Below are 12,141 nucleotides of genomic sequence, written 5' to 3' on the forward strand. Positions count from 1 at the left end.
TTAATAGGACTTTGTTCATTTTCAGGAGGAACAGAGGCAGATGGTTGTAGAGCACCTTTTCTCCTCAGACCGGAATAGCTTGCTCTCTGAAATACAGGACCTCCGAGCTCAGCTACGCATGACACATCTTCAGAACCAGGAGAAGCTACAGCAGTTACAGGAAACCCTTACCAATGCAGAAGATCATGGGAGCAAACAAGAACACCACCTTCGGAGGAAAGGTAGTAATCGCCAAGTTCTTGCTATCTGGTCTTCTATGTCAGCTCTTTCCTTTTTTGCCTAGAAGATAAAAGGCAAAAAAAGATTGTTTTGCAAAGAAGCAGATGCTGTACAATTATTCAGTTTTACTAATGCACTCAGGTTCCCTACAATTTTAGCAGAGGAAGGAATTCTAGGAATTCTTCCTTCTAATAGTAGTAGTTAAGAAAAATCTGTGAAAATCAAAGAGAAGTTTTAAAATAACCCAAAGCAATAGAACTGAAGGGTGACTCTGTTAAGTAGTGTGTATGTGTAGAAAACCTATCAAGGATAGTAAGATACCCTTGTTGGTTTTCAGGAAATTCTTTACATATATATATGTATATTTGCTAGGAAATGGATGGATTTGCTTAATGAAGTTTAGAATCCATTAGTAACAGGTTACAATATATTACAGTAGCTCTCAGTCTCACTTGGCTTTCTTGTTCTTCTCACTTTGCCTGATCCACTAGCAGCAGATCTGTAGCGTGTATGTGCATCTTTCTGCTGATTCAACTAATGTTTGAAAAGAAATGAATTCTCCAGACAAGAACACTTTAATACAGCTGATTTTTTTCCCCGTATTTGAACTAGTGTAAGTGATAACATAATGTCAAGTTCTCTGCAATACAAATAACTGTTAACATTTTCTTATCCTAGTTGAATTACTAGAATATAAGCTTCAGCAGGAAAAATCTGTTGTGAGTGACTTACACAGCACCCTGTCTGAGGAGCAAAAGAGAGCCTCTGAAACATGTGATCTCTTGAATCAAGAAAAAGCTGCCCTGAAATCAGAGCTTTATGAAAGTAAGGAAGAGAATGAAAGGCTGCAGAAATCCCTAGAAGAGCTTCGGAGGGAAATAAGCCAGTTACGGTGAGAAGTAGATTTTTTTTTTTTTTTTTTTTTTTTATTTATTAACAGGCCTGAAAGAGCTTTATACTCATTGGATCCACAAATGGCTTAGCACTTGGAAACACAAGGAAGAAAACTAACCTCTCTCACTTCTCATTGATATGTTAATTTTTCTTTACTAACTGCTTAAATCTATTTATTCTTCAATTCAGATTTGCATATTTACCTTTTCTGTAGCCTTGACTGAGAAGGTTGTGGAAACAAGTGCATATTGTATGGGTGTATTAAAAGTGAACAGACTAGATCCCTGTATCTCTGATGTACCCCATTCCTGCAGCTTTTGTCGTAGTCTTTTGGTTGGTACTTCTGTTTGCCTGTCATCTTGTGTGTGTTTTTTTTTCTTCCACCCCTTCTCCCTCCCACTTATTCCTAGTGTATGCCAATGTTTTTCTTTCCTCTCACAGGACAACAGTTATGCTCTGCCAGGATAGATAACTTCTCCCTATCTCTTAATTGTTACTGAATAGAGCAGTTCTAGCTTTGCTTGCAGGGAGGTAAATATTTTCAGATGCTAAATAGCTGTGACTTGAAAACTGACTCTCTTTAGAAGGAGCAGAGGCCACCTTAAAGAAACAAGTCAACAAGACTAATTTACAAAAAGTAACCCAAAATGTCTTGCTTGCATTGCTGGTGAAGGATGTTCTGTTCTGAACATAGATAGAAGTGTTGTTTTGAACATTGCAGTTTTGAATTGGAAAAAAAAGAAAAAGATTTGACAGCTGCACATGAAGACTTGCAGAGTGAACGTCTGAAGGAAACAGAGCTACGAGGTTTGTTTGAGGAACAACAGCTTCGGCATAAGAAAGCAGAAGGTGAAAAGACAAAGGCCTTGGAGGTAATGCCCTACATCTCAATGCTTCAGTTCACCTCCCTTGGTGCATGAAGTTAGCTTACAGGTTATTTTTGCAGTCCTTTTCATGTCCCATGTTTTTTTGTTTAATAACTGTTTAAAAAAACCCCAAACTTCTACTGAATGTGCAATGGCATTTACTTTGTTTTCATAGAATTAAAGCTTTCAGTTGCCCTCCTTAATTACACATACAGAAATAAGCAAAAACGCTTTCACATTTCACATTTTCACTAGTTTTGTACTGCCCTTTGCTGTGTAGGGAGAGCCAGATTCTACAATGATGTAACTGCACCCTTTATTTCAGAGCAAATGCGCTATGAGGATGTGATGTGTATGATCAACTGAGATTATAAAGAAAACCACCCAGTGATACATATGCTTGGCAGAGAGTAACTGGAGCCTTTCCAACGTAACATGTATTTTTGGAGGTTAACCAAAGTCTTTTTTTCCCCTTTATTCTAAATTGGACAGAAAATAAATGAACAGCTTTCTCTGATACTGTGATAGCAATGACTCAGTTCTTGTAAAAGGCCTACAGTGACTGGAAAAGGAAGAAGATTTAACATAAACCTTTTTTTTAAACTTAGAAACCAAAACCAAAATCTATCTGCCAACTCCAAACCAATCCTAGTTAAATGCCCTAAGTGAGGAAACACAATTCGGACTCTATTTCCTTGTAGTCTGGTCTCTCACATCATCTTTCTGGTAGGTGTTCAGGTTTGTGGGTGGGTTTTGTTTGTTGGGATTTTTGTTACTACTGGCATGGTAGGACATGGTGCCAACATCCTCCATCTTTTAAAAAAGCCAGTTGTGCAGGGAAGGCAGGGACCATCTTAGCCAAGGCAAAGAGAAAAGCGCAGGTGTAGTTGTGCGACAGATTATACCATTCACAGTTCACACTGCTGCAGTCTTGCATTCCCAAATTGTCCCTTGAAGACCTACTATAGAAAGCTGATGCCACTTAGCATCTGACCTGGCTTTCTAGGAGATCAGAGGAGAGGTGGTGCTGGCTGCGGGGGGTAGGGCAGACTCCCCTGCTAGGAGGACAGCGGCTCTGGCTGCTAGCTCTGACTGCAAGCTCCTTGGGACTGCCTTTTCAGTTGCTCCCTGTCCTTCTGAAGAAAGGCTGACTCCCAAAATGGATTTAGGGATGGATTATTTGTATCAGTCTGTGCTGTGTGCTTTGAAGAGAGGGACTGTAAAATCCAGAGGTTTTGCATCTACTCATACTGCTTAGATTTTTGGTTCTTTTTAAATCAACATGGGTTATTTCTGCTTCAGATGTCACTTATTAAGGTGATTGAGTGATGTAAAGAATAGTGATTTCCTAATGAGGGTCTTACTAATTGAAGAAAAAATAATGTACCGGAAGATATTTTAACATTATGATCTTTGGTTTTGTTACTTGGCGTCATGTTGCTAACAAGCATGCTTCTGGCACTTTTAATTAGAAAATTAAACTTGTACTTTTAAATTAAACTTTTTAATACCTGAACTACTCTAGTTCAGTCTTGAGTTTCTTCCTGGATAAAACAGGAGGTTGAAAATTGCCAAATGCCAGCCTGCCCCACAGATGTTTGTGCTGGATTATTAATATGTGTTTCCCCCCTTTTGAACAGGAGCTGCAGGCTGCCTTAGAGTTGCAGTCAGTGCAGAATAGCCAGCTGGCTGTATCCTTAGAGCATGAGCAAATGGTAAATGATAATCTCCGCAAGGAGCTTCAGATTGAGCACTCCCGCTGTGAAGCATTGCTGTCCCAGGAACAGACCAAACTGTCAGAGCTACAGAGAAATTTGGATGCTGAGAAAAATCGTTCGCTGGAGCTCCTGAACTCCTTGAATCACGAACGTGTTTTGACAGAACAGTTGAGCATGAGAGTGAAAGAAGGTGCTTGTCAGCACAGGGAGTCGCTGCTGGAACAAGCCTTTGTTCGAGAGCTCCAAGCCCAGCTGGAAGAGGAGAGGTCCCGAACTATAGAGCTAGCTGCTATTATTGAGAAAACACACCAGGCGACCATTCATTCCAAAAGGCAGCTAGAGGCCAAAGTACAGATGTGCTGCAAAGAAACCCAGAAGGAGAGAGAGGTTAGTGACAAATTGCGAGCTACGCTGGAATCTCTTCAGGGTCAAAAGCAAGAGGTACTCCGTTCCTTAGAGGCCCAGAAGGAAAGAGAGGCGAAGCTGAAAGCTGACTGGGAACAACTGCAGTCACTCTTCAAGACCATGAAAGAGCAAGATAAAAATAAGAAAGAGGAGAGAGAGAGAGAGCGAAAACAACAGCAACAAACAGAGCTAGAGAAACAGAAGGACTGGCAGAGAGATCAAGAGAGACTGGTGAGAATCCCTCTGCAAGTCTTGCCTTACATTGAAATAGCCACAAACTGGGATTTAACCCTGTGGATGGTGTTCTTTCATTGAAGTGTTTCCTTTTCTTAAACAAAGCATTCTGAAAAATGCATTAGATGAGCTCTTTTCCTGCATTTACCAAACACAGCTGTTTTCAGGGGTTTGTGCTTGGGTTTACTGTTGACAGAAGTTGATCCTTACATTTTTGCCTATGGTAGGAATTGCCGGTTGTTAACAGATGGAGAAGAATATGGTTTAACACAGAACGGAACCGAACTAGGTGTCATGTTATTGTCCTTATTTTGAGCTAGACTCCTGATTATGGTTTGCAGCAGTATCAATTTCACCCTTCTTGCTTCTCAGCTACTTCACTTTCATTAGAGGAGGAGGGAGGCTTTGCAAACTCTCTGGAGATTTGTCAGTCACTATGTCTGGAGATGGATGGAGAAAATGCCCACTCCAGGGTCATTAAATGGCTTCCTGGTGGCCCTGGAAGTCAGTATTATAAGCCTTCCCTTATAAGTGGTCTGTGAGTTAAGGAACACCAAGATGGGTATGCTAGTTAGGTGTGATGCTTTTATTTGCAGTCTGTGTGTATAAAAAAAAAAAAAAACAAAAGCAAAAAACACTTATATGTGAGTATGTATATATATGTATGTGTGTGTATATGTATAAAATGCAATTAACTACTACTTATTCTGTTCAAATAGCAAAACTTGGAACGGCAACACCAGAGGGATGAACAAAGAATTAAAGAGCTGCAGGAAATACTGACAATATTAGAAGAAAGAGAAAGAAATCTCCCATCTCCAAATCATCAGCAAGTACTGTTGTGTACCTTAAACAAAGATCGAAATGCCAAACAGGCCATGACAAAAGAAAGTGAAAAACTGCATTTGCAACAGCAGCAACAACAGCTAGAGAAGATAAGACAGCAGTTGCTTTTTGTAGCTTTGCACCTGAATGAGTTCATATATAAAACCATAGATAAGTGAGTAGTTGTTTATAAAATAGTAGTTTTCTTTCTTTCAGTCCTGCTTCTGAACTTGTGTGGGTCATGGCTGAAAGCCCTGTGCTGAAGGGAGCGAGCGGTATATCTGTTTACAAGACTTAACCTTATGTGAAACCGTGATTACGTGGTGGCAGCAGACTCTGGTTGCAGCCATTCCCATTAGAATCTTGTGTGCCTGTGTTTGAACTAGATCTGTGAAGTGATCCTGCTTAAAAAGAACGACTCCAAAAAACCCACGAGGAAGAGTTGTTTGGTTGTTTGGCAACTGCAGCAGTCTGATTAGAGAGCAATCAAAAAAACAGGTTAATCAACACATCTGCAGGTTTAGAATGGGAAACTCCATTGAACATGGCAGGGAAAAGCTAGGGGACAGGAATGAGTGGCCAAGTAACAGTAATTTCTTACTTCTTTGGCAGCAGAGTAAAATACTAGTGATGTTTTGCTGCAGCCTGAATTAGCATCATAGAATTTCAGACTGGTATAAAATTCAGACTTCTGAATAAATCCTATGTGGTACTATTTAGAAATTCTACTCTTAAAATTTAACAAATCTTGCTAATTTCTGTGTGTATTTATAGTATTTTGTGTGATGAATAGTGCATAAGTACAGCCTCAAAAGGTCATCCAGTGGGGAGAAGGAATCAAATGTTCGTTAACATTACTACAAATCAACCTAATACTGAAAAAGTATTTCTGTTTAACAGAACAGCTAATGATTGGTCTGCATCAAATGATGAAGCTGTAGCGTCTTTACTGCAGACATTAAAGGAACTAAAATCAGATTTATTGTCTCCTCCTGCATCTCAGGTAAGGAAAACAGCATATATCTGTTGGTTATCAGTAAGGTGTTTTGTATTCCTTGGGTTTCAGTACACATACAAATTGATTGATTAATTGATCCCCCCCCCCCCCCCCCCCCTTCCTTCTTTGGTAAACATGCTGAGGAAAATTGTGTTTTGCCTTGGGGATGGAAAAAAGATGTACTCTTGTACTCACGCTGTCATTACGTTAACATATTTTAGTATCAGACTCTTGCTTTTTTGTTGTATTGCAGTCTGCTTCTGACAGCATTCTTTTTCCTAGATATGTAATATGTCCAAGGATATCAAACCCTGGGATGTGTTGCTGCTGCTTCTGTATGCATCCAGAGACAGTTGGTTTTCAGCAAATTGTCAAGTAATTTTCAAAAAGTGCAACAGTGGTTTGTCATCTCAGGAGGGGTATTTTGACTGATGGCTGCAGTATTGCAAATATTTTATACAAGCCTAGGGATTATCAAAGACTGAGCTCAGGTCTATTGATACAAAAAATATCATAAAAACATAGCTTTTAGATTCCATCTTATTCACCAGATAACTTTGCTCTATCATTTATGTCTTTCTCCCATAATAAAGAAAGATCTTCAACCATATTTCAGCTAAAATTTGGGAATTTAGGGCTAACTAACAGTCTTGGCTCTTGTTTGATTCAGCCTCTCTCTATTCCCTCACCTGCTTGATAGCAAATCCCCAGAAAACACACCTTTGAGAGAGAGTTCAGATTGTCTGGTACACAAAGAGGCTTTTGTAATTTCTGTTGTTCTCACGTGCTCTGTAATACAAGTCTGATGTATAACAAGCTGGCATGGCATAGTGCAAGCTCTTCCTGTGTCTAACTGCGTACAAAACACAGTAAATGTTCTCCTTCTATCGCCTGTGCAGCCACTTGGGTGGTTGCCAAATGGATCACCTCCAGCCCTGAGGAGGGGGATGTAACCTCTTCCCAAGTACGTGTTCATCGAGTTATTTTGATTAAGGCTTCCTCTCACAAAGCTTTAGAGCCCTCTGCTGTGGACAAAATGCTCGGAGAGACTGGTGGGGGGGAACCAGACAACCTTATGGCTCTATTTAATTCTGACTTGTCAGAACTCCCTCCAGAGCTGAACTGTTTTTCTGGCTCAGCTCCCTCCAAGTTATTACTGTACTGGAAAAGAAAAAATAGTTTGGGTTGTTTGTTTTCCCTCTGATGCCATTAGGTCTTCTGCGTTAGAAACTCTGTTGCAAATACTTTTCACAACTTCTAGGTTTTCCAGGGCCTCATCACCATCAATTAGCAGGCCCCTTAACATTAAGCCAGTGAATGCCATGCAGAATAGCAGTCCATTCTCTTGTTGGACGAGACTTTGCAATTGCTTGCTCCAGGGACTATGACCACACTAAAATGAAGGGACTCAAGTTTTCTGACTTAAGTTTGGCTTAAAAAAAAGAGTTTAGTGAAGCACTCTAAAGACATACGCCTTTCTATAGCTTAGAGGGCAAAAACTCTTACCTTGATGTCCTTTTTTCTGTGGGCACAAATGGTCTCTCCTCTCTGCCCCCTTTTCAGGCTTTGATTTTTTTTTTTTCCCAGACTCACCTCCCATTTCAGTCTCCTCCCTGAATTTCTCCTTCCTCTAAGGTACTGACCACTTGCTCTGGAGACCAAAGGAATTTACTGCTGTTACCCCCTTGAGTTGTGATAACTTGGGGACTACTAGACAGGGAAACTGGCAAAATGCCAAAATGAAAAATCTGTGCCAAAATAAATATGGAGTCCACTGGTCAATCAAATGCCAACTGGTGCAGTAGTAATCAAGTGGGTAGATGGATCATGTAGAACTCATCAGATATTGCAAGTATCTGTTACTGCCTTCAAATTGAGCTTTTGTAGGTCTGTAAAATGCCTGGGATGGTGGGACCGTAGTCCTTATTGGGATGCTTGCTGAGGAGGCCAATATAAAGCAGCTTCCCTCCATTTCAGTATGGTACAGATGGGTTTTGTTTCCCTTGTTTGAACTATTTTTAATAATACTTACCTGAAGTGTGTTTTGTATCTGAATTCCTTATCTCTGCCCTTGTTCTCAAAATGCTCTTCTGACCCACCTTGGTGTGTGATAATGGCCCAACTGCCCTGCCAGTGAAAGCCGTGTGTAGGGAAACACGTGCTTTAGTTTAAAAAAGTTTCAGTGTAAAATCCTGAAATTGCATAGAACATCTGTGAATTAGATAATAAGTACAGGACAAGAGTTTAACTTGGACAGAAATAAATATCTAATTTCAAAACAGTACTGAAGGTAGTAAAAGGTTCTCGCAGCATGCTGAGAAGTGGAGAGCCTTTGCTTTCTGAAATCTTAAAGAAGCTGCAAAGTCAAAAGGGAGGGCAGTGGATTATGTGCCCTGAAGGTATGGATAGCATTGGAATCCCCGTTTGTCGCTGTCTATATTGCAGGCAGTAAAAAGACTTAGATGGCTGTGGTTTATTGAAGTTTATTAAATAAGATTTTTTTACTGAACGAGTTGTGCTCTTCACAGAAGACAAACATAAATGGCATGTGTTAGTGTATTAAGGTATTGATAAGAAATAACTTCTGAAAAAGTTCAAACTTCTAATAAGGTTGTACTAAAACAAGTTGCTAGGAGAAATTGGGGTCGGTTGTGCGTACTGGCTTGTCTAATGTGTAGATTTTATTTCAAGGGATAAAACATTAACCGCCTCAAAAAAAAAATCTTTTATTTCTCTTGTGATCTGCTGCATCACACACTGATGTAACTGTTGACCATTAAAATGATAGTTGATACGAAGAGGATTATGAAGGCAGAACTTCTGCAAAGAATTGGACCTGGAGTTGTGGTCTCGTTCCTACAAGAGATGACTTACTACAAAACTGAATTTCTCAGAATTGAATGTGATTTTTTTTGGAATTTACTTCTGTAGATGCTTCACAACATGTTTTTGTGCATGCATGTACACACACATCTTTCTTCACGGTTTCTGTGCTGCCTGTGGAAGAAAACCAGATGATTTGTTTCCATTTCCAAGTGTTTGGAGACTCTGTTATCAAAGGAAATGGGATTCCTGTAAAGCTGATCAGACAGATCTATAGAGAAGGGGTAGCTTGATTAACAATTAATTTGATACTTCTTAAGAAGGGCTGCTTGTGTGTTTCAGTTTCCCATCCTACCGTTTAACACCTGAATGCTGATGCTGATTTTCAGGCTTGTTATTTTTATGTTTCAGTTTGTCCATAAAGTTAGGTAATTACTCAGTTTGAGATGTTTGGCTGTGGAAGTAATGTGCAAAAACCTTCGTGGCTCACTTCCTTTGGGTTTCTTTTTTTTAGATCAGATCTATGGATGATACTGGCTCTGTTCAAGAACTGGAAAGAGATGCTTGGCAGCAAGAGAGAAACATTTTGCAGAACGCACTGAAACAGGCTGAATCCAAACTGGCTAAAGTGACTGGTGAAATTGAAAACAAACCAGTGGTAGAAACTTCCAGTCCTAAGGTAAAATGATCACAATGGCCAGCAAATGGGCTGTCTGGAGCTTGGTGCGTGAGCAATACCATAGTCATTAGCATGTCATCTAAACCTTTGGCACTTGGTTTGCTTTCACTATCTTGCCTGCTGTACAGACTTGCTGTGTGAGAACTGTTACCAGCTCAAGATCATAAAACTTCTGGAGAGTTCAGTCCTTGGTAGTATTGTTCTTGGGCATTGCCTAAGGGATTAATGTCACATGTAGAAGCGGTAATTTAGTAATTCTATTTTTTCTAATCAATATGATAAAACTTGCTGTTGCAGAGGAGCCAGGAAGTGTACAGCTCAGATTTCTGGGGATATAAGTATCCGTCAGATTATGGCATTTAACTTACACTTAGCGCTGTAATCTTTTTCAGTTGCTATTTTAAAAGGTGATCTTATAGATTAACAGTTTTATAAACTGCATATTAAATTAGGAACACTTTTCCTATATGTCCCTTATCAGAAAAGTTCCTCTGTAACTTTCTTGGTGTTACAACAGGAACTTAACTTACACCTAAAGTAACCTAGCTCTTTGGAATCCCTTTCTACTCTTAAATGAGAGCGAGATTCAGATTTCATGTCTAACCATGAAAATATCAAACATCCATTATTTTTAATTTTTTTTCCCCCTAATCTTAAATACTTTTTATTCCTCTGACACATTTGATTGTAATAAAGTCTGATGGGCACTTATACCAACATGCATATTTATTTAAAGCAGATCTTATTTTCTTGGTTAAAGAGTTAAACTGTTTTAGAGTTTTGGGTATGACAATTTTGCTTTGAAACATTCAGGAGATTTAAAGAAGTCTGACACTCCAAACTCGGGTGCTTTTTAGCTATGTGCAGAATTGTTCCAGCTGCCCTTGTGTCTGCAGTATGGATGTTTGACATGAGGACAGCTTGTTTATAGCTGGTTTGTTTTTGTTTGTTTGTTTGTTTTGGGGTTTTTTTGCACATCAACCAGTAACCATGCCAAAATTTTCCAGACTAGCCAAGTCCTTCATAGACATACAGAAATTCATTAGACTTGGTACAAGCCTCCATGTATGGTGTCCAAACTGCTAGAGTGTAATACCACTACTTTGCACCAAAACTGGCCAAGTCACAGTCTTATACTAATACTTGCTCAAAATTTCATTTTAGAGATAAATGTGCACCGTTTCCATACTTCATAATTATTAACTAACTTTCTACAATTGTGTAAAGCAAAATAGGTTTTAAATACCCATGCACAACCAAGTTGTTGGAGATACTGCTGGACAAAGTTACCAACTGTTGTGGGTTTTCTGTAGCTAAATCTTACCACCTTGGATTTTTTTCTTTTTTTTTTTTTTCTCCCTTTCTCCAGTTGCAGAGATTATATAGGAAGTACCTTAGAGCAGAGAGCTTTAGAAAGGCTCTAGTTTATCAGAAGAAATACCTCTTGCTGCTTCTCGGTGGATTTCAGGACTGTGAGCAAGCAACTCTCTCTCTAATAGCACGTATGGGAATCTACCCCTCACCTGCAGACCTGCAGCTTTCTGGATCACGTTCCCGTCCTTTTACCAAGTTCAGATGTGCAGTCAGGGCAATCATCGCAGTATCAAGGTAAAGCCAAAACCCTCATCGTCTCTTATATATGGTGTTTTCTTGGAAATGTTAAAAATTGATAGTTCCTAAGGTTTATGCTACATTAATATTGAGCAAAAGCTATCTCCAAAACTAGTTCAAACATGATTTGTTAGCTATAACTTTGGCTAAACTGCTGTTTCAGAGTCAGTGCTAAGTTGGATGCGTACTAAACTAAAGCTTTATAGAAAGCTGCTTCTGTCCTGGGAGATACCCAGCTGCAATGTATTTGAGAATGAGCGCACAACAATGACAAACTGATGTCCTTTCAGGTCTGACCGTTAGCTGTTTGGACTCACTGGATAGTCTCTCTTGTATCAGAATGTGATCATGTCATCAGTGATGGGTTTTCCTCTCTTGAATCCTGTAGCCTGTGTTTCATTGGGTATGATTCTATCATACTCTGTCACTTACTATCAAATGGATTTTGCTAGCTGTACTTGGGACAATATGCCATCTCATAATGGCTTTTGAGTCCATGTAATGAAAAGAATAGTTTTAAATGTAATAGGTGGTTACTTCTGGGCAATTTCCTTGTCTAGTAAAAATGATTACTAGCAAGTTTAAGACTTTCAGGAGGTGGCACAGGATGTCTTTAGGCTGTTGACTTTGATGTGGATGCTATAATGATAGTGATATCAAAAGATGTAGGAACAGTGACCTCCAGACTACTCTAAGGCAGGAAGAGCTGCTACAGAACTCTCTGGAGATTAGGGACAGAGTGGAGGAGCGGTGACAAAACGAGCAAGCTTCTCCAACAGTTAGAGGATTGTTGCAGAGTAAAATGGGATAAGCCTTCGTTCTAAAGACTAAAATTGAAGAATTCTTCTTCCATTCCTGCAAGGATTGTTA

General features: G+C 39.5%; 1 protein-coding gene across 11 annotated transcripts in view; it reads left to right on the plus strand.

Annotated features, from left to right (window-relative positions):
* Positions 1-12,141, plus strand: part of PCNT (pericentrin) — a 108,434-nt gene that overhangs the window by 88,689 nt on the left and 7,604 nt on the right. For all 11 annotated transcript variants that reach the window (XM_069782258.1, XM_069782264.1, XM_069782265.1 and 8 more), the window contains 8 exons: positions 26-221; positions 898-1,111; positions 1,835-1,985; positions 3,620-4,333; positions 5,056-5,336; positions 6,062-6,164; positions 9,496-9,660; positions 11,030-11,268. In XM_069782258.1, the coding sequence (XP_069638359.1) occupies positions 26-221; positions 898-1,111; positions 1,835-1,985; positions 3,620-4,333; positions 5,056-5,336; positions 6,062-6,164; positions 9,496-9,660; positions 11,030-11,268 (2,063 nt within the window). The remainder of the gene's footprint in view (positions 1-25; positions 222-897; positions 1,112-1,834; positions 1,986-3,619; positions 4,334-5,055; positions 5,337-6,061; positions 6,165-9,495; positions 9,661-11,029; positions 11,269-12,141) is intronic.

Source organism: Haliaeetus albicilla, chromosome 4 (assembly GCF_947461875.1).
Source record: "Haliaeetus albicilla chromosome 4, bHalAlb1.1, whole genome shotgun sequence".
NCBI classification, from domain to species: domain Eukaryota; kingdom Metazoa; phylum Chordata; class Aves; order Accipitriformes; family Accipitridae; genus Haliaeetus; species Haliaeetus albicilla.